The following is a 25,354-nucleotide window of genomic DNA, read 5'->3' as shown; positions in this document are numbered from 1 at the left end:
TCAAATTTTAAAATAATAATTTGATGTGTTTGCAGAATAAAGGAATTTAGTCCAGAATAATAATTTAGCCTCTATCATGTTTATCAATTGTATCAACTATTAATGCAAAACAATTTTGGTGTTTTTAAATGTATTTTAGTCTTTAATATTTCGTAATAATTTTGTTCTTTAAATTTTATTATAGTCACTTTTTTTTTATATTTTTGTTTTGATTATGATCCAGATGCACGATTATCATAAACGAGTGTATACTTCTTTTAATAAATAACTGAATTAAAGAGAGTGGTAAACCACTTCGAAGACAAAACAAAGAGTTATAATTATAACACTTAAGAGAGAAATTGAGACAAAGTTTAGCACTAACTCTAGCTATAAACCAAGATCACGACAAAATTTTAATGCTATATAAAACAACTGAGATATCACCCACATAACCTTGAACATTATTTTGTTTCTCATCAACCTTAAATATCATGAACTCTCTGAACGGTATGAAATGTAGCACTCTTTCATTATTCAAGGTCAATGCTATACCTATTATCATAAATACATATTAATGGATGATGATTGTCATGAATATATTCAATCAATTTTTTTTCTTCTTATTTTAATGTTGTAAAAGATTTTGTTTTGACTGAATTAATATTGTATAATATTTTTGGTCTAGGTTTAGTAATTATTACATATTATCACCGAAAGAAAAGTAAATAATTCAGCATCTATATATAGTACGATATCATGATATTTGAATGCCAACATGGTAATTCAATTGCTACAATTGAATCATACACAATTCTAAATTCTCTAAATATTCAAATACACACTAGGATCATTTTTATTTTTTTTGAAAAACAGCACACTAGGATTTTTTTTTTTATGATATAAACATTAATTTCATTAATAATGGGAGAAATCCTTGCAAAGAGATGGGTAGATTTGGTGAGGGTAACTCTTCATCACACCGTTGTTTTGCGTATAGTGTATAAAACTCTTTGTCATGTTGGCGTGGAGCTAAGTGACATACAACGAGTAATATTAACCGAATCTTCAGGGTTCAAACTCTAAGAACACAAAACTCACTAATTTAATACTCTTTTTGTTCCAAAATACATGTCGCAATTGGATAATATATAACATTAACATAATTTATTTTGATCATATATATCAATTATCAAAAGGGTTAAATATGTTTTTGGTCCCTATAAAATTGCGACCTTCTAAGTTTAGTCCTTACTTAATTTTAATAGATTTTTTAATCCTTACAAAAAAAAAATTTACTTATAATTTTAGTCCCTGCTAAAATAAATTTTGTTTAATTATCCTTAAACTCTTAAATTTTTTAACGATTCTTTTTATACAAGTTTAGAACACTATGAAAGGTTCATTTACTAAAATCTATAATTTTTTAACATGAAATAAATTAAATATGAATTTTTTAAAATGACAAAAGTTTAAGATATAAGTAACAAAAATATAGACGTAGAAATCAAATTTTTGCGATATTTTTTTCAGAGGACCTTTTAATAACGTTATTAACACGCCTGTAAAAAATTGTTGAAAAACTTAAGAGTTTAAGCATAAATTAAACAAATTTGGATTGAGTAAGGACTAATATTGAGTGCAGAAATTTTTTGTAGGGATTAAAAAAGCTATTAAAATTAAGTAAGGACTAAACTTACAAGGTCGCAATTTTGTAGGGACCAAAAACATAATTAACCCTTATCAAAATATCAATGAATATATGATTTTTAATTATTTAGAGTTTTTTTTAAGGGAGAGGTTATAGCGTTGAACCATTATCTTTTGATATATATATATATATATATAAACAAAATTAGGGTTTTTTTTATAGGCAATTGTTATAGGGGTGGGAGAATGTTAGTTTGAGTGGATTGAACCTGAAACCTCTCTAAATCTCCTTCAAGGTTTCCTAACTGAACCAAAGAATTTAAAATTATATTTAGAGTGATAGTAAGTTGTTGACGAATAACGAGGCATATACGAAAAACTTACGTCTACTTAAACATGTTAAAAACATTGAAAATGATATTTGTACAAATATATTTAGACAACTTTTGAGATAGTTCTCTCTCTATTTGCTTTTGTCAAAAATGTTGTTTAGAAATATTTGTAAGTTCAGATTGTAATTATTTTCTGAGCATACTAAGTTGTTCCATAAGTTAAGAATAATAAATCAAAAGACAAGCGTCATACTTACAAAGAATATAACCAAGAAGACTATGCGCTAATCTTCATTCTTAATATAGTTGGTACCTTGAAGTTTAGGTTGCAAAATTGTTTGAAGCTGGTTAACAATGTGAACTTGTTGGCTTCTCATATATTTATTTTATTAATACATGTATTTCTTTTATATCAAAACCTTCTTTCATTTTATCTCATACTAAAGTACTTTTATCTCATTTTATCCCAAATTCAATGATCAGATTTTAAAATAATAATTTGATGTGTTTGCAGAATAATAGAATTTGATGTGTTTGTAGAATAAAGGAATTTAGTCCAGAATAATAATTTAGCCTCTATCATGTTTATCAATTGTATCAACTATTAATGCAAAACAATTTTGGTGTTTTTAAATGTATTTTATTCTTTAGAATTTCGTAATAATTTTGTTCTTTAAATTTTATTATAGTCACTTTTTTTATATTTTTGTTTTGATTATGATCGAGATGTCACGATTATCACATCTTCCAACTGAGTTATCATAAACGTGTATATAGTTTTTTTTAATAAGTAAATGAATTAAAAGAGTTATAAACCACTTCCAAGACAAAACAAAGAGTTATAATTATAACACTAAAGAGAGAAATTGAGACAAAGTTTAGCTCTAACTCTAGCTTTAAACCAAGATCACGACAAAATTTTAATGCTATATAAAACAACCGAGATATCACCCACATAACCTTGAACATTATCTCATCAACCATAAACATCATGAACTCTCTGAACGGTATGAAATGTAGCACTCCTTCATTATTCAAGGTCAATGCTATGCTTATTATCATAAATGCATATTGAATGGACGATGATTTTCATGAATATATTCAATCAAATATTTTCTGTTTTTCTTATTTAAATGTTGTAAAAGATTTTGTTTTGACTGAATTAATTTTGTATAATATTTTTGGTCTAGGTTTAGTAATAATTATTACATATTATCACCTAAAGAAAAGTAAATAATTCAGCATTTATATATAGTATGATATCATGATATTTGAATGCCAACATGGTAATTCAATTGCTACAATTGAATCACACACAATTTTAAATTCTCTAAAAATATTCATCAATGCTAAAGCAAAATATTACAAGGATTAAAAAGTGTAATTTTTGTGTAGGGATAAAAAAACATCTGAATATTTACAAGGATCATTTACGGTGTCAAAAGAAATGGGTCCACCAGCTAAAAACCTTGTTGAGAAGTTTGATGGAGTCCCTACATGAAAAGTTGCTGCAAAAATAGTTATGCTCAATGCGTAAAAATTATGCTCAATCAACCTTTCTCAACACCACTCTTCAATTCACATCTATTGAAAATATCTAGCATATTTGTTACAGAAGTTGGACACCTCGATCCAAAGTGGTCGTCGAATCTTGTCTAATTAATTTAATCAATGTTATTTTGGTATAGAAGAAACCAAGCAAGATTTCAATACAGATTCATTCATTGAAAATCAACAATAAACCTCATCATCTCAAATGTTTCTTTATTAGGAAATAACACAAGACATGCAACTGTTATCAGCATATATAACTGAATTCATCATCTTGAAAAAACTCCTATCATCAAGGAATCATGATCAAGCAGCAATTAGTGGAATCTTCGTGAATAAAGAAAGCATATGTATTGGTTGTTTTGCTCATACTTAGGCCCTGGTGTGGTGCTACTCTTTTTGAAGAACTCTAAACTGCAATGCTAGCAAATAAAATTGCTAATATAATAGAGGTTGGAGAAATTCAATATAGTTGGTTCCTTGAAATTTAGGTTGCAAAATTGTTTGAAGCTGGTTAACAATGTGAACTTGTTGGTTTCTCATATATTTATTTTATTAATACATGTATTTCATTTTATCTCATACTAAAGTACTTAATAATCTCTTCATTTCACTCTCCTTTAATTCCACTATCTCTCTTTTATCAACTATACAAAATATGAATAAGGACTAAAAGTTGTTTTATTTTACTCATGGACTAAAAGTTGTTTAATTTTACTTATGGACTGAAAGCTGATTTTATATTTTGTCAAAAACTAAATATTTGCTTTCTAATTTTCTCATAGAATGGGTCTAAAGTTGATGGACTGAATTGTTAGAATTTTTACTCAACATTTGCATTCACCCTTTTTTTTTTGACGAAATGGCTTGAATTTATTTATTTTTTTACCAAAGAATGGCTTGAATTTTAGATTTGAATGAATTGAACTTTCATTGCATATATGTCGGCAAAAAAAACAATAGTCAATGCAAATGTTGTTAAAAAAGTTTTCAATCTTCCTCATATTTACATTTTAACTGGTTGTAAGGCCTCACTTTTTGTTTCAAAAGCATGGAAGGGATGTAAATGGGTTATAAAATGTAAAGTAATTAAGTAGGCGATCTTTATAAATATTCATAATTTCAGTTGGTCACTAAAAAAAATCGCACTTTTTTGTCATTGAAAATGATTTCGTCAACATTTTTAGTCCTTGTGAAAATTTTCATCAATGCTAAATCAAAATATTACAAGGATTAAAAAGTGTTATTTTTGTGTAGGGCTAAAAAAACATCTGAATATTTCTATGAGGACATCCGATAAGGTGTCGTGAAAATAAGACTTGTTCCTGGTACCAAATCAATCGCAAACTCCACCTCTCTCTCTCCGGCGGTAAGTCGGTAATGTCATTTGGAAAAACTTATGGAAACTCTTGCCCTACTGGCAAATCGCCAACTCCCTTCTCAACACATTCCTTCAACGAAGAAAATATCATGAACATGCAAGCTTCATCATCCAAAGACTTCTTCACTTGCTTCGTGGTCAAGAACTTCTCTCCTATCTGATCGACCCGCTTAGAGAATGTCACGCTCTTGGTTAAACAATTAAATGTTAACCCCAAAAGATAACATTCAATCCATTCTGAAACTCACGTCCATATGAACCAAAGGCAAACACACCAAATCCAAAGCAAAATCCACATTACCAAAATTAGCAAGACACTTAACACAATCCACAATTACAACCAACTGGGATTCTCCACTAAAGATACCTTTATTGAATGGTTCTATAACACTTGAAGCATCCTGCTTTCTCCCCCACTTTGCTCAAACCGACCTAAAAGAACGGAACAAGTATCGACATTACTTCCGTACATGTCGCATACAACAGGAAAAACAACCAATAGATAAAAGCAGCAAAACAAGTATCGAAGGTATTCCTATACCATTCGCATACAACAGGAAAAATCACCCTGTTTTGGTCTGGACTATACCGACATGACTCTGATACCAAATTTGTAACACCCTAAACCCCACGTGGAATAATCATGCAATAAATCGAATAAAGTCAAAGAGTTTAGATGCTACGTCTACATTTTTCCAAACCAAGTATAATCTGGTTTTCCAAACCTGCTTGGTAATAATCGTTTGTATAATTGTTTAGGGTTAGATCCACTTTGTGGATCTTTTTTTATGTTTTGTCTGTTAGGTTGTTAATTGGGTCAGGTTTTATGTCCCACGGTTTTTATGAAATTTTTCCCTTTTTTATAATAATACATATGAGCAATTGACAACAGATTAGAGTAGGCCACCAACTTAGTTGTGCACTATTCTTTTTTATGTCATTTTACTGTTGGCTTATAAAAAAATAAAGTGCTTACTTTATTTTATAAAATAATTAATTTAATTTATTTTTATTATATCAAGTTTTTGTTTAAATATATTTATTTTATATCATAATTTTCTTTCATTTTATCTCATACTAAACTACTTTATAATCTTTTCATTCCACTCTCCTTTATTTCCTCTATCACTCTTTTATCAACTATACAAAATGTAATTAAGGACTAAAAGTTGTTTTATTTTACTCATGGACTAAAAGTTGTTTTGTTTTACTCATGGACTGAAAGTTGATTTTATTTTTCTCAAAAACTAAATATTTTCTTTCTAATTTTCTCATAGATCGGGTCTAAAGTTGATGGACTGAATTGTTAGAATTTTACTCAACATTTGCATTTACTCTTTTATTTTTTTGGACGAAATGGCATGAATTCATTTTATTTTTTTACCAAAGAATGGCTTGAATTTTAGATTTGAATAAATTGAATTTTCATTACATATATGTCGGCAAAAAAACAATAGTCAATGCAAATGTTCTTTAAAAAGTATTCACTCTTCCGCATATTTACATTTTAACTATAATTGTGTGCTATGAGTCAAAAGAAAATAAATCAACAGTGTTCCCCCTTGACTAATCATGACTCTTGAAATATTTTTCTCTTTATAAATGTAATGCCAGCGGCACCATTCTTCAAATTCTTTAACCCTACTAGAGAATCACTCATAATCTCATTCATATCATCCATGTCGTCCTCCAATGAACCCTATTTCATCCATATTGAAGAATCCTCTGACACCATCCCACAATTTTTTTATCCACATGAATGTTTTCTCATTAAAAGTCACTACTTCCACTCCCCTTCATTCAATCATTATTCCTTCATCATTCCTCGTAACATCTTATGTGATTACGACGATTTTGAATCCGTGGATCTAGATAGTTTGTCTAATACCTTGTTACGCAACGCTTTCTCGGTGCTTCCTGATGAAGTGTTGGAAGACGCTCTATTTCTTATGGGTGACAATGCTAGCCATATGAGCAGAGTCAACTTTGAAGGAGATAGAATATTGAAGATGGATGTATTGGTTGGCCAAAAGGGATCTAGTACAATCCTGGAGAAGGTCAAATTGGACGATATTGCTACTAGTTCTTCAATGAAAGAATGTGCAATTTGTTTGGAGGAATTTTGTTGTGGATCAGAAGAACAACACATTGTTCGTACCAAGTGCATGCATGCTTTCCATGAGCAATGTGTTACTAAGTGGATTATGCACTGTGACATTACCAATCAACAATATCCCTGCCCAATGTGTCGTTCCCAAATTCAATGATCAAATTTTAAAATAATAATTTGATGTGTTTGCAGAATAATAGAATTTGATGTGTTTGCAGAATAAAGGAATTTAGTCCAGAATAATAATTTAGCCTCTATCATGTTTCTCAATTGTATCAACTATTAATGCAAAACAATTTTGGTGTTTTTTGAATATAGTTTAGTCTTCAGAACTCGTAATAATTTTGTTCTTGAAATTTTATTATAGTCACTTTTTATATATTTTTGTTTTGATTATGAGAGGTCACAATTATCATAAATGTGTTTTTTTTTTTTAATAAGCAATTGAATTAAAGAGTGCAAAAGCTAAGGGATACTCAATCCCATCATAACATAGTGTCAACCACTTTGAAGACAAAACAAAGAGTTAGAACTTAGAACACTAAAGAGTTAAATGGAGACAATGTTTAGCTCTAACTCTAGCTATAAATCAACATCACGATAATATTTTTAATACTATCTAAAACAACTGAGATATCACCCACATCATGAAGTGGCTAGCCAAATTAGGCCAATACTCTCTGAACGGTATGAAGTGTAGCACTCCTTCATTATTCAAGGTCAATGCTATGGCTATTATCATAAATGCATATTATTAAATGGACGATGACTATCATGAATATATTCAATCAAATATTTTTTGTTTTTGTTATTTTAATGTTGTAAATGATTTTGTTTTGACTGAACTAATATTGTATAATATTTTTGGTCGAGGTTTAGTAATTATTACATATTATAACCGAAAGAAAGTAAATAATTCAGCATCTATATATAGTATGATATCATGATATTTGAATGCCAACATGGTAATTCAATTGCTACAGTTGAATCACACACAATTTCAAATTCTCTAAAAATATTCAAATACCTCATATCATAACACACTAGGATCATTTTTATTTTATTTTTGAAAAATAGCACCCTAGGATTTATTTTTTTTACATAAACAAGAATTTCATTAATAATGAGAGAAATCCTTACAAAGAGATGGGTAGATTTGGTGAGGGTAACTCTCCATTAGACCGTTGTTTTGAGTAGAGTATATAAAATTCTTTGTCATGTTGGTGTGGAGCTAAGGGACATACAACGAAGTAAAATTAATCAGAATTTTCAGGGTTCAAACTCTACGAACCCAAAACTCACTAATTTAATACTCTTTTTGTTTCAAAATACATGTCGCAATTGGACAATATATAACATTAACATAATTTATTTTGATCATATATATTGTTTATCAAAATATCAATGAATATATGATTTTTAATTATTTAGTTTTTTTTAAGGGAGAGGTGATAGCGTTGAACCATTATCTTTTAATATATATATATATATATATATATATATATATATATATAATTAGAATTTTTTATAGGCAATTTGTAGAGGGGTGGGAGAAATGTTAGTTTGAGTGGATTGAACCTGAAACCTCTCTAAATCTCCTTCAAGGTTTCTTATCTGACCAAAATAATTTAAAACTATAATTAGAGTGATGGTAAGTTGTTAACAGCATATATAATTGAATATTGAGAAATGATTGAGAAATGATATTTGTACAACTATATTTAAACAACTTTTGAGACAATTTTCTCTCTATTTGCTTTTGTCACGAATGTTGTTTAGAAATATTTGCACAAATATCATTTCTCAAAAACATTAGTATTAAACTCGGCAAACGAACTCCTGTTCGAAGCACTGTTAGGGTTTGAGACCATAGTAAACTTGAACAGTAATTGATTTTTTTGTGTCCTTGTTTTTCATATGCGAGTAGGAACGGTGAATTTTATTCAATTATATATTATTTTGTTTTTCTTTATCTTTCTATTTCTCAAATCATTGATGTTAGTATACTGATTGTAAGGCCAACTATTATATCATTAATGCATTGCCATGTTAATATACTGAAACTATATGTGTACCTATATGGATACAAAGTAATTGAGATAACTACACTAAAAATTCGAAGATTTGATCTTAGCTTTTGTTTGGATATATACTAGCCATTGTTAAATTAGTTTTTACATAATTAATGGTTTTTCCTTTTTTTATATATATCGTTTCGGTACTGTGAATTTTATAATTTTACATGGTTATTCTTTAGAAGATCATGAGACATGGCTAATGATTTAGAAGGAAATTTGGAATATTCATAGTCAAATGAGGCTAATGATGTTGATGAGCATCCTAATATTTGTCCTACTGGTTGTTTGGAATTTGACTCCCTTGATAACATTAAAGAATTCTACACATTGTTCGCTAAGAAACAGGGTTTTGGAGTTCGTATTCGTTGAACTAAGGAAAAAATTTGTATGCTTATATATTCCAATGAAGGTAAACACATTAGTTAAGACTGAAAATGGGAAAGACGGCATTGTTTGCACAAAGAAAAAAATAAAAAGGTACTCAACCTCAAGAACTGGTTGTAAGGCATCACTTTTTGTTTCAAAAGCATGGAAGAGATGTAAATGGGTGATAAAAAGTAAAGTAATTAAGTAAACGATCCGTATAAATATTCATAATTTCAGTTGTATAAGCTAAATCAAAATATTACAAAGATTAAAAAGTGTGATAAAAAAAACATCTGAATTTTTATATGGATCATTTACATAATTAACCCTTAAAAGTATTAACCATTTTCATAATCATGAAATGGTTAGTCCAAAGAGTATAGCCTATCTACGGTGTCAAAAGAAATGGTTCCACCAGCTAAAAACCTTGTGGAGAAGTTTGATGGAGTCCCTATGGAAAGCTGCTGCAATAAAAATTATGCTCAATGCGTAAAATTTATGCTCAATCAACTGTTATCAGCATATATAACTGATTTCATCATCTTGAAAGCTCTTAGGGTTGATATACACCCCCACAGAAAAAGAAAAAAAAAAAAACTCCTATCATCAAGGAAGTGATCTGGTCCCTTCCCAATCTCAACTGTATAAAAGCAAACGTTGATGGTGCTGCTGTAAAGAATCATGATCAAGCAGCATTTAGTGGGATCTTCATGAACAAAGAAAGCATATGTTTTGGTTGTTTTGCTCAAACCTAGGCCCTGCTGCTCCCCTGATTCAAAGTTAGTTTTGCTTGCCTTTAATTCAATATAGTTGGTTCCTTGAAATTTAGGTTGCAAAATTGTTTGAAGCTGGTTAACAATATGAACTTGTAGGTTTCTCATATATTTATTTTATTAATACATGTATTTCTTTTATATCATAATTTTCTTTCTTTTTATCTCATACCAAAGTACTTACTAATCTCTTCATCTTTCTATCTCATACCAAAGTACTTACTAATCTCTTCATTTCACTCTCCTTTATTTCCTCTATCTCTCTTTTATCAACTATACAAAATGTGAATACGGACTAAAAGTTGTTTTATTTTACTCATGGACTAAAAGTTGTTTTATTTTACTCATGGACTGAAAGTTGATTTTATTTTTTCTCAAAAACTAAGGGCTTGTTTGAAATACTTTTCAAAAACTCTTTTCTAGTTTTTAAAAGTTTAAAAATTAAAAACGGACTGAAAGTTGATTTTATTTTTTCTCAAAAACTAAGGGCTTGTTTGAAATACTTTTCAAAAACTCTTTTCTAGTTTTTAAAAGTTTAAAAATTAAAAACTTGTTTGATAAATCCTCTTTGCTGAACCTTATGGTGGATTTGGAGATATTGCAACTCAATGTGTTTTAGTTCTGAGGTTTGGTCGCTTCATCGCATTTCTTTCAATATCCAAGACACGGTTAATGTTATTCGGAGATCTTTCCACCTCTTTCCTGTTTCTGCTGCTGAGGACCGGGTTGTCAAGTGGAATTGCTTCAACCATTCTTGCTACATTCTTAATGTGGACGGAAGTTGTCTTGATAATCCTCAATGAACCGGTTTTGGGGGCCTAATTAGGAACAATGCTGGTTTTTTCATCTCTGGTTTTTCTGGCCATATTGATCACTCAGATGACATTCTGTTTGCTGAACTTCACGCCATTCTTATGGGTTTGCAGCTGGCTCGAAACTTGAACATTATTGATGTTGTGTGCTACTCTGACTCTCTCCACTGCATCAGCCTCATCAACGGGCCTGCCATGGTTTATCATGCTTATGCCACTCTTATTCAAGACATCAAGGATCTGGTTCGGCTAGGAAACACTCCTATCTTGCACACTCTTCGTGAGGGTAACCACTGCGCTGACTTCCTTGCTAAGTTGGGAGCTTCCATGGACTCAGCCTTGTCTAATCATGCCACCCCTTCCGACGGTTTGCTTCCTCTCCTAAGGGATGATGCTTGGGGAACTCTCTTCCCTCGTGGCTAGCTGTTGTTTTTGCCTTCTTTTTGTTTTTTTTCCTGCTTTTCTTTATCCTTTGTAACCAAAAAAAAAAACTATTTTTAAAATATAAGTTTTGAAAAGAGTTTTGATTTTTTAAATGTTGGGGACTAAAAAACTGAAACAACTAAATTGTGTTTTGGTTTTTAATTTTTGAAACATATTTTGAAAACTAAAAACAAAAAGTGTTTAAAACAGGCCCTAAATATTTTCTTTCTAATTTTCTCATAGATCGGGACTAAAGTTGATGGACTCAATTGTTAGAATTTTTACTCAACATTTGCATTCACTTTTTTTTCTTGACGAAATGGCTTGAATTTATTTTATTTTTTACTAAAGAATGGCTTGAATTTTAGATTTGAATGAATTGAATTTTCAGTGCATATATGTCGGCAAAAAAACAATAGTCAATGCAAATGTTGTTAAAAAAGTTTTCACTCTTCCGCATATTTACATTTTTACTATAATTGTGTGCTATGAGTCAAAAGAAAATATATCAACAATGTTCCCCCTTGACTAATCAAGACTCTTGAAATATTTTTCTCTATATAAATGAAATGCCAACTACACTAATTTTCAAATTCTTTAACCCTACTAAAGAATCACTCATAATCTCATTCATATCATCCATATCGTCCTCCGGTGAACCTTATTTCATCCATATTGAAGAATCCTTTGACACCATCCTTCAATTTTTTTATCACATGAATGTTTCCTCATTAAACTTCACTACTTTCACTCCACTTCATTCAACCACTATAACTTCCTCGTTCCTCGTTCCTCGTTCCTCGTAACATCTTATGTGATTACGATGATTTTGAATCCGTGGATCCAGATAGTTTGTCCAATACCTTGTTATACTACTAGAAAATTCGGTTTTAGCGACAGATATTTGTGAGGGTGTAAATTCCGTCGCAAACTGTGACGGATTTTGTGAGGAATACTGTTAAGATGGTCTCGGTGCTTCTTGATGAAGTGTTGGAACAAACTCTACTTTTTATGGGTGACTATGCTAGGGTTTGAGACCATAGTGAACGTGAACATCAATTGATTCTTCTGTATCCTTGTTTTTCATATGCGAGTATGAACAGTGAATTTTATTCAGTTATATATTATTTTGTTTTTCTTTATCTTTCTATTACCAATGCCCTGGTGTTTTCTCAAATCATTGATGTAAGTATACTGATTGTAAGGCCAACTATTATCACCAATGCACTGCCATGTTAATATACTGAAACTATATATGTACCTATATGGATACAAAGTAATTGAGATAACTACACTAAAAATTTTAAGATTGGATCTTAGCTTTTTTATTTTTTATACTAGCCATTGTTAAATTAGTTTTGACATAATTAATGGGTTTTCCTTTTTTTTCTTATATATCCTTTAGGTACTGTGAATTTTATAATTTTACATGGATATCCTTTAGAAGATCATGAGTCATGGCTAATGATTTAGAAGGAAATTTGGAATATTCATAGTCAAATGAGGCTAATGATGTTGATGAGCATCCTAATATTTGTCCTACTGGTTGTTTGGAATTTAACTCCCTTGATAAAGTTAAAGAATTCTACACATTGTTCGTTAAGATAGAGGGTTTTGGAGTTCGTATTCGTTGAACTAAGGAAAAAATTTGTATGCTTATATATTCCAATGAAGGTAAACACATAGTTAAGACTGAAAATGGGGAAGACGGTATTGTTTGCACAGAGAAAGAAAAAAAGTACTCAACCTCAAGAACTGGTTGTAAGGCATCACTTTTTTGTTTCAAAAGCATGGAACAGATGTAAATGGGTGATAAAAAGTAAAGTATAAAAATTAAAATTATGAATGGTGTTGTTTTTATGGAATTTTAATTTTGATTAAAACTAAAAATATAAATGTTTGTTACTTTTAAATTATAACAAACCAAACAAACCATTATTATCTATTTCAACTAGCGAAAAAACGGGCATTCACGTGTCCGTCTTTCCGCGCTTTTTATTGCGCTAACGTTTGAAAATTATGAGCGGGTTTTTTTTTTTATGAAATTTTGATTTTGATTAAAACTAACAATATTAATGTTTTTTTGCTTTCAAGATATAACAAACCAAACTAACCATGATTATCTGTTTCAATGACACCAACAATATAACAAAAAAATATAATCTAAATTTTTTTTTTAATGACACTAACAACAATCTTTATTGTAGTCCTTAAAAAAACAACATTTATTATAGAAAAAGTTGTTTAAGGGTATAATTGGGATAATGAAAAAATAAGTATAAATATATTCATCTAATTTGTTACACTTTTAAATGATAAAGAAAAAAAACAGACATGTATATATTCATATCATGTTTGTTACATTTTTTTTTAATATTTAAATTTATTCTTATCTATTTGTTATATTTGTTATTTGTATTGAAAATTGAGGGTATTTTTAGAAAGAAAAAACCAGTCCAAAAGTGTTGAAAGGGATAGTTTTCTTTATATATAGTATAGATGACACGAACAATATAACTAAAAATTATAATCTAAATTCATAATATTTAATGACACCAACAACAATCTTTTTTATAGAAAAAGTTGTTTAAGGGTATAATTGGTTTAATGAAAAAGTAAGTATAGATATATTCATATACTTTGTTATACGTTTTAAAGGATAAATGAAAAAAAAAACTGAACATATATACTCATATCGTATTTTTTAAACTTTTATTTTAATATTTAAATTCACTCTTATTTTTTGTTTTGTTTTTAAAAAGGCAAAGAGATAGGTAACTCTTATTTGTTTGTTATATATGCTATTTGTTTTGAAAGTTGAGGGTAATTTTGGAAAGAGAAAAAGTCATCCCAAAATAGCCAAAACATGTTATTTTCTTTACATATAGTATAAATATATAGTATGGATTCCCTTTATATATACTACTCCCTCCGTTCTTTTTTAAGTGTCTTTTTAGGGTGAATTTTTCGTTCTTATTTAATTGTCTTTTTGGTATTTTAAGGGTGTGATTTGTCAATTATACTCTTTGTCAATTACTCTTATCTTTTTCAATAAAACTAATTAATGTTATCTATTTGAAAAAATAAATCTTGTTTTTTTTAAACAAAGTTTGTTTGTTTTTTTTAAACAAAGTTTGCTTCTTGTTATCTTCAAATTTAAACAAAATTTTGTAACAAATAATGGTTCCAAGAAGAGTTAAAATTTTATAAATAAGATGAGTAGGAATTGTTAAAAATTTCATTTTCAAGTGCAAAGTAAAAGAACATATTTGAGAGAAGAAAAATAAAATATTCCATGAATGTTCAAAAAGAAGAAAAAGTGGAAGACTCATTGGAACTACTAATGAGAGGTGAAGAGGGAGCAATAGTTAAAAACTCATATGACAAAATATAAGAACAAGAACAAGATGACAATGAAGAAGAAGAAGTTTCATCAATATAATTTTTATATTGACTTAAAATAATTAAAAAAGATGTGGACAATATTTAGAAAATTGACAATTGTTTGTTATGAGAGGGAGAGTGCTCAAAAAAATAGGAATTTGTTGGGAAAAAGATAATAACTGACAATTGTTTGTTACGAGATAAAGACAACATATTAAATTTATTGGAAAGATAAAGTGTGTGCAAGAAAGTAGAAATTTATTGGTGGATTAAAATGAGGTTATAATAGGAAGAAAATGTGCAAAAATATACATCGCTATTTTGGTGTTAATTTTCTAAAAATACACTTAAAAAAGAACGAGAGAGTACTTTTTTTGTTGAAATTAATATATGATCAAGGTTATGCAGCAGGTAACCAATCTGCACCAGATCTTTTGCCTTAAAAAATGACATCAACAATATAATATTTTTATAGATAAATTTGTATAGGATATAATTAAAAGTAAAAAAATCAGTCAAAATCCATGTATCGTTCCAAATGCACCAAAAACTTAAATCATTATGTACTTTTGAACCTTAAATAATGGCTACAATCTTTTCTTTTCGACACAATTGTTACAATCTTTTCAAATCACTTTTTTTTTCATAAATGGGTATAAAATTTAAATAACAATTCGTTTTCAAAGAAGGATAATTTTATCTTATAAAAGAAATCATAAAGAAGTTATAGAATACATATAACTAAAAAAATGATAAATTTTAAAAATGATTAAAAAAGATGAACATACTTAAAACGATCAATTTTCAAAACACCTTTTTTAGTTTTCCTCTTAAATCTGTCCACAATTTTATTCTTTTTCCTTTAAAACAGATGGAGGGTACCTAGATATAAAAGTACACCCTCACCAAATAGCATAATATACCATTCTACACTTGAACCAACAGATTTGTCCATTGTGAACGTAGATTTTCACAACCATGAATTTGACTTCCATGCTGTGAAGCCCAGATACGAGATACGATACGGATACGATACTGCACCGATACGTTGATACGGAAAAATTTCAAAAATCAAGATACGATACGCCTGGGATACGTTAATAAAAAAATTATATAATTAAATGTACAATATAATTATAACTATTTTTTTAATATGCAAATATATTAACAAACACAAGAAACCAGGCTACGATAATAATTATAACTATTTTTATAACTAATGTCCCACATTCTTGATTGTCCTTTTTTATATCCATCTTCTTTCCTTGACAAGAAAATGGCCGAGTAGTTCGACAATGGCCAAAGTGGACGGCGACCACTTTGGAAGAAAAAGTTGAAACCCTAATTTTTTAGAAAGGGGAAGATGCAATTGATTGTGTGGTGTGGTGTGGGTCGTACTGGCACCAAAGAAAGATAAATGAAATGTATATATATTATAGTAATATAATGTTTTTATTCTTATTTTTTTTTTAAAAAAAAAAACAGAAATCAAAATCATATAAAAAAACACAAGTATCTGTGCGTATCGGAAAGTATCGGATAATTATTTTTTTCAAAATTAAAATTTAATATTTGGATACTCTCCGGATACGTATCGGCAAGTATCGGGCAGATATCGGTGCAGGATACGCAGGGGATACGGTACGTCATCCATTTTGAAGTATCGGGGCTTCACAGCTTCCATGTTATGAAATGACCTACACACACTGAAAGCACAAGGAAACGTTACGTTCCAATGCAATTTTCACTAAAAGATGTTGTTTCTCTGCATCGTATCAATTTTATCGGATGTCTCCGAAGGGGATTAAAAGATGTTGTTTCTAAAAGTTAGTTTTTTTTTTTGTAACAACCAATATTAGTTTTCCTTGACTAATCTGGAGTCTTGAAATTGTTCCTCTATAAAAACAAAAACAAAATACCAACTAACATCAAATTCCTTAACCATTTTATTTTATCAACAAAAAAGGAAAATCAATTTCCTTAACCTTACTATAGAATCACTCATGTCATTGATATCATCCATGACATCCTCTAACAAATCTTATTTCTACATTAGATTTTACCACTGTCAATCCACATCATTCATATGCTATTACTTCTTGATTCCTGGTAGCATCTTGAGCAAATATGATGTATCCGAATGCTCGAATCCTAATAGTTTTACAAATATGTTTTTACTCAACACTTTCTCCATCGTGCCTATTCCTTCCGAAGTGTTGAAGCATGCTTTACTTCGCATGGGTGAGTATGCGAGAAATATGATTACGGTCAACATCGAAGGACGTCGTATATTGGAGATGAATGTTACTGTTCACGATGTAACAAATGTCATGAATTCGTTGGAGAAGATCAAAGTGGAAGACATTGCAGATACCTCTTGTTCAATGGAACAATGCTCAATTTGTTTGAAGGAGTTTTACAATGAAACAGAAGTACCAGGCATTGTTCGTACCAAGTGCATGCATGTTTTCCATCAACAGTGTGTTGCTCGGTGGCTTATGCAGTGTTGCATTAGCAATCGATTATATTCCTGTCCATTGTGTCGTTCCGAAATTCAATGATCATATTTTCAAATCAGAATTTTATTTTTTCCAGGAAAGTATAATTGAATTGATACACATAGTTTGTTTTTTTTTTTTGGTTAAGTATTCTAGTCTTTAGAAGTTCATAATAACATTTTATAAACTTCCTTTATACTTATGAGATTATGTGTATCATGAATACATATTAAATAGTTGATTACCATGAATATATATTGAATATGAATTTAGATTTGCTCTCAGTCATACTAGTTGGAAAACTTCTAAATACAAAGGAACTAGCAAATACATAATAAAATAAAGAAATTTCATCTACTAAAAAAAGTAGACTCTATAATAAACAAACACATAAGTACATGAAATGACATATGCAACAACTCATAAAGGATGCAGGAGTTTTGGAAGTCATCACATAGAAAACAATTTGACCTCAAAATAAAAGATATTTACCTATGAAGCACAAACACTCCTCACATTAGGTGTATCCCAGTGTCAGACACACGTCAGAGTCCAACACCAACACGACACTGACACCTATGATTATCGTTTTATTCTCAAATTATTATTGGTGTCAGTGTGTCGGTGTCCGTGTTCATGCTTCATAGCTTTTACCTGTACCAAAGATAGTGTTAAGTTAGAGCTTCCCAAGACACGTTATTATTTGATTAATTTAAGAAACAAGCAAAAATATATAAACCAACCAAAATCAACTTGCCACTTATATAACTAAATAACAACACATTTGACATCTTAACAGATAGGTTGTTGAGAGACGGAACAGTACTATCTACAGAATAATACAATCCAGTACTATAATACAAAGTAAAAGCATGATTATACACATAATCCATATCATACTACAAGATACGAGTGTGCCGATATAGTACAATGACATAACCTATTTCCAAATCGTAAGCACTTCTTGAAACATCTCCAGCATGAGCTCCCGGTCTGCATGACGAAAAAACATATTTATTTCATCTCTAACATCATATATCTTACCGAAATCAAACAAGAATGCAAAGCATCCTTTCTTCAACTTGTGCAGCTGGTACAACCAAGCCTCATTAAGCCTATCAAGAACATTTCCTGAGTTAAGATCTTCAAGTAGGCTTTCCTCGCATGCGTCTTTGAGATCACCGATGTCGTATTTATTAGCTGCTCCAAGCAATGCCAGCCTGTGCTTCCAGAAATCTTCGGGTTTTATTGTTCCATACATGTATCTCAGAAGGGCCGTGCAGGATTCTTGTGACATGTCTTCTATGTGGATTGTAGACGACTCTTTGTCTTCGCTGCTGTTGTGATACGAGGCCTGAAACACAGGAGAGGTTGCGGACATAACTGCTTTATGAGCCTTAAGTGTACCATCTGCGGTTATAATGGTGAGGTCAGCATGTATAACTTCGTCAAGCATACGAGAGAGGCATCGGAGAGTGTTTTGAGTTGCAACAGAATGCAGTTTTCCATCAGATGGCCATATGGAACTGGCTTCTCCACCCTGACTCTCAGTTGGAAAAAAAAAAGAAGTTAAAAAGCAACAATTTAACACTAGTTCAGAGGTTCGCTGAGGGCAATGCAAGCTATTCAAATTCAAAAAACACTATCCTGTTAAGTAACTCAAAACAATACTAGTATTTTATATACAAATAGATAGTTATAGAACGGATAAAATGCAATATATTTATAAATAGGCCATATTATATCTAGTTACATCAACATTGTACTATTAACATAGTGACGAAGATTATACAAATTAGAGACTCACATTTAGAGGATGGATCTTGAGGTCTAGAAATTCAACATCAATAATCAAGCGACCAAGGAATGTAGTATCCACAGGCCAGACAAAGTCATCACAGGTTCTAAGCACCCTTTCATGAACTGTGGCATTACAGGGACATATAAATACAACCTCTATCAGCATTTCACCATACAATCTTGAAGTGGCACTACTGAATACAATATCAAACTTATTTTTTGCAAATTTAAGGTGCTGCTGACGCAAAATTAGCTCTGTATTTATTGTTGGTATATAGTAAATTTAGTAAACAAAAGAGAGGGACTGTACAGTCGCATATATCTATAAACCCAAGACAGGTCACTAGATAGATCTACAATTGGTGACTAAATATACTTCACTTTGAAGTCCTAAACAAGCGGCTCCATATGAGTTTACCGCATAAACTTCTTTTTTTGGTGATAAAAAAAACTACAATGTTGGGTTAAATGTGCATCACTTTGAGATTATTAGCTCGTGGAAATCTCTAGTTCATCCAATTCTCTATTTAAATATAGCTACAACATTTCTTAATTTTGTTGTGTATGTGCAGCTTAATTTATGTACGGGGAAGCCTTGGCGCAACAGTAAAGTTGTTGTCACGTGACTGAAAGGTTACGGGTTCAAGTCCTGGAAACAACCTCTTGTGTGAAAACAAGGGTAAGGCTATACACCAAATGGTGGGACCCCTTCCCGAACCCTGCATATGCGGGAGCTTTAGTGCACTGGGCTGCCCTTTATGTGCAGCTTAATTTATGTACTTTATATTATCCTGCAGGTTTCCTGATACGAAACTTGAGTGTTGTAAGATCTAAACAATATTATGGCTATCCCCTGCTGCCTGGGGCAAGGGATACAATAATAAGCAGGATTCGTCAGATGATGCAGGGTTTGTTTAAGAGTTTGTTAGACTTCCAGATCCAGAAGCATTTTTTTGTAATACATTATAAAGATCACGACAGTGAATGCAGATGCAGGCAGAACATAATGCCCGTAATTTACCAGACGTCATCATTTAGATTGTTAACATACAACAATAGGAATAAAGAAAATCAAACAACCTAAAATGCATTCCATTCAATACCTCTCTTTTCCCTCCGCAACAGTTTAAGAGGTATGATTAAAATATCTAAACAGTAGACAGTAAATTTGTATATATCCCCACCCAAAAATCAGTCTCTTCTGGACACCCTTCTTGAGTATTTCCTTAGTATCGTAGTAAGGACTAAAGAACCAATGGGGAAAAATAATCTAAAACTAAATCTTACCCTACAATAAGAACCCTTAATTATCACACTTTACTCTTTACTCACTTCAGAGGAGTCAAACCCCCCAAACATTATCCCTTTCAAACACGGATCGAGAGTTAGAGGAAATGAGGTTTTACGTGATAACTTAAAGTCTTAGTATCAAGCAAAAGGAAAGACAATAAAACAGGATTAAAGCTGTAGAGTGAATCACCAATCTAGTTCTCAAAATTTATGAAACAACAAAATCATCCCATAAATTGAAAATCACAAGTCAATTTAGTCTCGCCGTCATAAAAAACCTTCATTCAGTAAACTATCATTAGTGGAGGAATCCATATACTCAGTTGGTAAGGAGTTGGATTCACATCCCGCAAGGGCGTGGGCACAACTTTCGTTGCCCGCATGAGAATCTCTTTGATGGGTGATCGGTAACCCTTAACCCCTAGTTAGCCCTAGAACCCAACTCACCTAAACTTCTTAATACTACCTCCGGTCCTATATATAAGATTGCAGTACAACCCTACTGCTAATAATCCTACTAATAGCCAATAAAGGTTGGCTCAGTTGGTAAGGAGTTGGACTCATATACGCAAGGGCGTTGGTATAGCCCGTGTTGTCAACGTGCGAATCTATTTGGTGGGTGATTTGTAAGCTTTGAGACCTGTCTTGACCCCTATTCAGCCTCGAAGCCCAACTCAGTTGGTAAGGAATTGGATTCATATTCCACAAGAGCGTGGGTACAACTCTCGTTGCCCGCGTGTGAATCTCTTTGTTGGGTGATTTGTAAGCCTTGACCCCAAGTCAACCCCGGAACCCAACTCACCTAAACTTTTTATTAACAAAAGAATTAAAATAATTCTACTAATAAAATTCAAGGAGAACCAAATTGACATATAATTTTTATGTCGAGCCTAACTCATCTTTACAAAACCGGCTTTTGTAAGGTGAAAGATGTCACTCTTTATAAACTCTAATCAGACACTATCTTTCAACGATGTAGGACTTGGATTTTCCAAGACGAACTGATATTATAATCATCAAACGGATAATAGTCATTTTGGTTCCTCAATGTGTAACAAGTAGCCACAATAGTCCCTCAATGTATCGAAATTTCAAAATAGTCATTGATTGTTCACTTTGTTAGTCAAAAAAGTGTGACACAGGGACTATTTTGAAATTTTGATACATTGAAGAACTATTGTGGCTCCTTGTTACACATTCACGGACCAAACTGACTATTACCCCAATGATCAAAATAGTGATTCAGTCGCATAAAGTGCATATATTATACAATTGAACAAACTTCAAAAAGATGAAAACAAGAAAAGAAGAGATAACATACTAACCAGGGGAAATGTAAAATTTGCGAGAGGAAGAAGAAGAAGAAGCAGTATTGGAAACACGAAGAATGAAACGAGCAATAGGAGGCTGTTCCTTAGAAACACGCGAAGGTTCAGGAAATAGATGAATATACAAATACCTGTTTCTCTCTATCGACAAATACCTGAAAACAACAACATAGTAAAATAACAACCCAAAAATTCAACATAGTATAATTGAAATCAACAACGTTTGTGATTAGTTACCAGTTCCAAATACCAAGTTTGAAAGGGTCTGATTTCTTGTAAGAACAGGGTCCGAAGTTGTCGATTTTCCATTGAGCTAATCGGGAAATTGTTTCTACCTTCGAATCTCCCATGTTTTGTTTTGTTTTGTTTCAGGAATTGTTAATTAACATTGACTCATGATGAAATGAGTTAGTTCCTCCTAACGCAACCTAACGCACTAGACCAGACAGATACATGTTTGTTGGACTGTGTCTTCGTCTATAAAGTCAAAAGTTTTCAATAAGCTGCCAAGCTGGTATGCACCGTTCACTCAAGTTAAGTCCATCCTAACAAATCTTGATGCTTGATACATAAGACATCACGATTCACGTGGCATATTAAAACGATTCACGTGGCATATTAAAAAATAATACTCCCTCCGTTTTAAAATGAGTGTCGCTTTAGACAATTGTACACAGATTAAAGAATGAAATAAAGTAGTCAAATGTCATAGCAATTTTACCAAATTATCATAATCAACTATTGGTTAGTTTTCCATTAAAGAAAAAAGGCTTAATTACACTTTTGACCCCCTAAGTTTTCCAAAGTTGTGATTTTGGCCCCCTAAAAAAACAACTCTTTTCAAGCCCCCTAAGTTTACTTTCTGTTGCAATTTTAGCCCCTTAAGTTTACTTTCCAGGCTCCCTAATTTTGAGTCAAAAAATAAACTTAGGGGGCAAAAATTGGCACGAGGGGCTAAAATTGCAACAGAAAGTAAACTTAGGGGGCTTGGAAAGAGTTGTTTTTTTTAGGGGGCCAAAATCACAACTTTGAAAAACTTAGGGGGCCAAAAGTGTAATTAAGCCAAGAAAAAATAATACTTTGGAAGTAGTGTAACATAGTATTAATTGAAGGGTACAATTGAAAAGAAAAAATTATTATTGCATTGAAAACTGAAGGTGACATTCATTTTGAAACAATTTTTTTTGCCTAAACGGACACTCATTTTGAAACAGAGGGAGTATATAAATTATGGGTCATGTTAACTTGTGTCTTAAATGTTAAACAACCAAAAAGTAGAAACATTCTCTTGAGTTTTATGCATTCAATTAATGAAAAGTACAAAAGTTAAATTCAAATGCATTAATTACAACAAATTATTTTCACTTTTAACTCATTAACTTGTGCCACAGGTGCCTTAAGGGGACATGGGCTTAAGGTTACAAGTTAACATTTCCCATAATTTATTTATTTTTTTGACAAAAAAGAGTATATTTTAAAGGAAACGTTAAAGAATATTTTTAGGCATCCATGAAGAAGACACTAATTTTTTAGTATTTAAATGAGTCTCGGTACTTAACGTATTCAAACACTTAATTCAGCGTCTCTAACAAAAGTTTTAAATAGATTTCATCAATAAAACACACATACATTTTTTATTATTTTATTGAAAAATATTATGGGTTCCACTTAAGGTGCTTAAATGAGATCTTATGCGTAGTAAGTATCCAAAATTACTGTTAATCAATGAGGGTGCCTCATAAGTATCGGGTTTTTAAAGGAAGAGATCCTCCTATTGAGGATGGTCTTAGGCATTTGTTAAAGCAATTAACGTTAACGAAATTAAAATAGTAATATTCTTTTGGGAAATAGCAAGAAAATGTATATTCAATTTTTTGAATGTTTAAAAGTTGTTGTTTCAATCTAACTAGCAAAAGACATTGTAGTAGTTATATAAAAATCAATTACATTGACAATATTGTGAAATATGTAAAATATTAAATAAAAATTATTTCAACTAATATAACGCTTTTATGAAAAGAAAAAAAAAATCTATGAGAAAATCCGCTAAATATTTAAACTGCGTACGTTGTGAATTTTATGTGCTCAGACGAAGCAAACTTTAAGATGTATCTCTAATAACAAATTTGTAAGGTCCTTCAAAAAAGAAATGTAAGGAATTAAAATATGGTTCTATAACCACGGTTAAGTGGCTTCCCAAATATGACATCACATTTGTGGAGCATAAACATATTTTAATCTAATGATAGAAAAGTTAAGCAACTTTTATGTTTTACAATGTGTTAGTTTAAGTCTCGCATTGGATAGAAGAGTTTAGATTAAGTAAAATATAAGTAAGAAGATCTATAAAATTAATGTCTTAAGATTTTGATGAAGATGGGGTATCCAATCTCACTTGTATGATTCCTATTAGTTTAATATGTTGATCCAACCTAGTGAAGACTTCTCCCTCATAGCCAAAAGTTTATGAAACTCACATTTGATGATTTTGTCATTTTCAACTTTTAATATGAGAAAATAAAACAACTTTAATTTGATGATACATTAGCTTATTTAAGTTATTTCAACTATTTCTTTGTTACTAAGTCACATTAAGGTTCCTTCAATGAGAAGAAGGGGAAAAAATGGTTTATCTATCTATCTATATATATAAATCTTATTAAGTCTCCAAATTGTATTCCCTAACTCTAATACAGATCGAACCGGTACCACCTGCTTTCAATTCACAACTCTTGCCACCAAAGCACTAATATTTTTTATGACATATGAATGTTTCAATGTTATGTATTCAACATAAATCTTAGGTCCTATTTCTTTCAATCTCACAATCCCTAAATTATTTCTCACCATCATGCAATTGAAACTAATAACCATTACCCCGCCCTTTTTGACGGATCTAATTAATTTTTATGAAAAAAAAATGTCTGCAAGGAATTGAATCAGTTAGCACATGAAAAGTTTATTTTTTTTAAAAGTCACTAACGCAATTGCAATTCCTTTTTTTTTTTATAGCAGTTGCTTTTCATTATTATTCTTTCTTTCAATTACCACATAACGGTTCTTTTTCATTATTATTTTTTTTCTTACGATTACCACATAGAAGTTTTTTTTCTACTAAGTCTCCAAACCCTATTCTCTAACCCTAATACTCAATTTGTCTACTTTACCCTTATTTTTACAACCTTATTTCAATTTTGCCTCTCACTCACAATAAAATCATATTGAGCTCATCATGTACATAAGGTAATAAAAACAATTATTTTAATAATGGAGAGACAATAACATTGAATTGATTAAATGGATATATTCAATTGCTTAAGAATGAAATATTAATATTAAAAACAAAACATTCTACTTCAATTTGCAGTTTCAGTTGCCAATACACTCTCAACTTTAATTGTTTTTACTTATATATAATAGCCTAAATTCAATTGGATAGTTCCAAATCAAGTAGAGAATGTTACGCTTATATTTGAGTATACCATTTTTAATGTCAATTTTATGTGGGCTTCTAGAGTAGAATTAATCAAGGAAAAAATATCTATACAAGTTTGGGATGTTATACCTCCTTGAAAAAAATAAAGATTGTGATGTTCAAG

General features: G+C 30.8%; 3 protein-coding genes and 1 long non-coding RNA gene across 4 annotated transcripts; 2 read left to right on the top strand and 2 right to left on the bottom strand.

The window, feature by feature from the left end:
• The first annotated feature begins 6,572 nt into the window (after nt 1-6,572).
• Nucleotides 6,573-7,160, top strand: LOC146953183 (uncharacterized). Its single transcript, XM_085741097.1, has one exon. It carries the CDS (start codon nt 6,573-6,575, stop codon nt 7,158-7,160), a length of 588 nt encoding a protein of 195 aa, XP_085597223.1.
• Nucleotides 7,161-10,828: 3,668 nt separating this feature from the next.
• Nucleotides 10,829-11,455, top strand: LOC146953182 (uncharacterized). The gene is made up of 2 exons (XM_085741086.1): nt 10,829-11,000; nt 11,100-11,455. Exons 1-2 carry the CDS (start codon nt 10,829-10,831, stop codon nt 11,453-11,455), a joined length of 528 nt encoding a protein of 175 aa, XP_085597212.1.
• Nucleotides 11,456-16,762: 5,307 nt separating this feature from the next.
• LOC146953181 (uncharacterized) lies at nt 16,763-17,991 on the bottom strand. Its single transcript, XR_015008296.1, has 2 exons — nt 17,830-17,991; nt 16,763-17,369 (listed from the first exon to the last, which is right to left on the bottom strand). It is a non-coding gene; the product is annotated as an uncharacterized LOC146953181 (long non-coding RNA).
• Nucleotides 17,992-18,071: 80 nt separating this feature from the next.
• On the bottom strand, nt 18,072-22,224 carry LOC146953180 (BTB/POZ domain-containing protein At1g21780-like). Its single transcript, XM_085708254.1, has 4 exons — nt 21,993-22,224; nt 21,753-21,910; nt 19,145-19,260; nt 18,072-18,877 (listed from the first exon to the last, which is right to left on the bottom strand). The coding sequence occupies exons 1-4, from the start codon at nt 22,103-22,105 to the stop codon at nt 18,278-18,280; spliced, it is 987 nt and encodes a 328-aa protein (XP_085564380.1). The 5' UTR covers nt 22,106-22,224; the 3' UTR covers nt 18,072-18,277.
• Nucleotides 22,225-25,354: the final 3,130 nt, after the last annotated feature.

This window comes from Medicago sativa, chromosome 1 (assembly GCF_051527215.1).
Source record: "Medicago sativa cultivar Bolivia chromosome 1, Bolivia_mono, whole genome shotgun sequence".
In the NCBI taxonomy this organism is placed as follows: Eukaryota; Viridiplantae; Streptophyta; class Magnoliopsida; order Fabales; family Fabaceae; genus Medicago; species Medicago sativa.
Note: the sequence above shows the minus strand (reverse complement) of the source record. Positions and strands in the feature narration are given on the sequence as shown.

What these genes read in the sequence shown, in the direction of transcription:
- LOC146953182 (XM_085741086.1), top strand. Translation starts at nt 10,829, where the DNA reads ATGTGTTTTAGTTCTGAGGTTTGGTCGCTTCATCGCATTTCTTTCAAT. An exon ending in CATTCTTAATGTGGACGGAA is followed by an intron (nt 11,001 to 11,099) that starts GTTGTCTTGATA and finishes TTGATCACTCAG; the next exon opens with ATGACATTCTGTTTGCTGAA.
- LOC146953180 (XM_085708254.1), bottom strand. Translation starts at nt 22,105, where the DNA reads ATGGGAGATTCGAAGGTAGAAACAATTTCCCGATTAGCTCAATGGAAA. An exon ending in AAACTTGGTATTTGGAACTG is followed by an intron (nt 21,911 to 21,992) that starts GTAACTAATCAC and finishes TGTTGTTTTCAG; the next exon opens with GTATTTGTCGATAGAGAGAA. An exon ending in CAAATTTTACATTTCCCCTG is followed by an intron (nt 19,261 to 21,752) that starts GTTAGTATGTTA and finishes GTAATGCCACAG; the next exon opens with TTCATGAAAGGGTGCTTAGA.
- LOC146953183 (XM_085741097.1), top strand. Translation starts at nt 6,573, where the DNA reads ATGTCGTCCTCCAATGAACCCTATTTCATCCATATTGAAGAATCCTCT.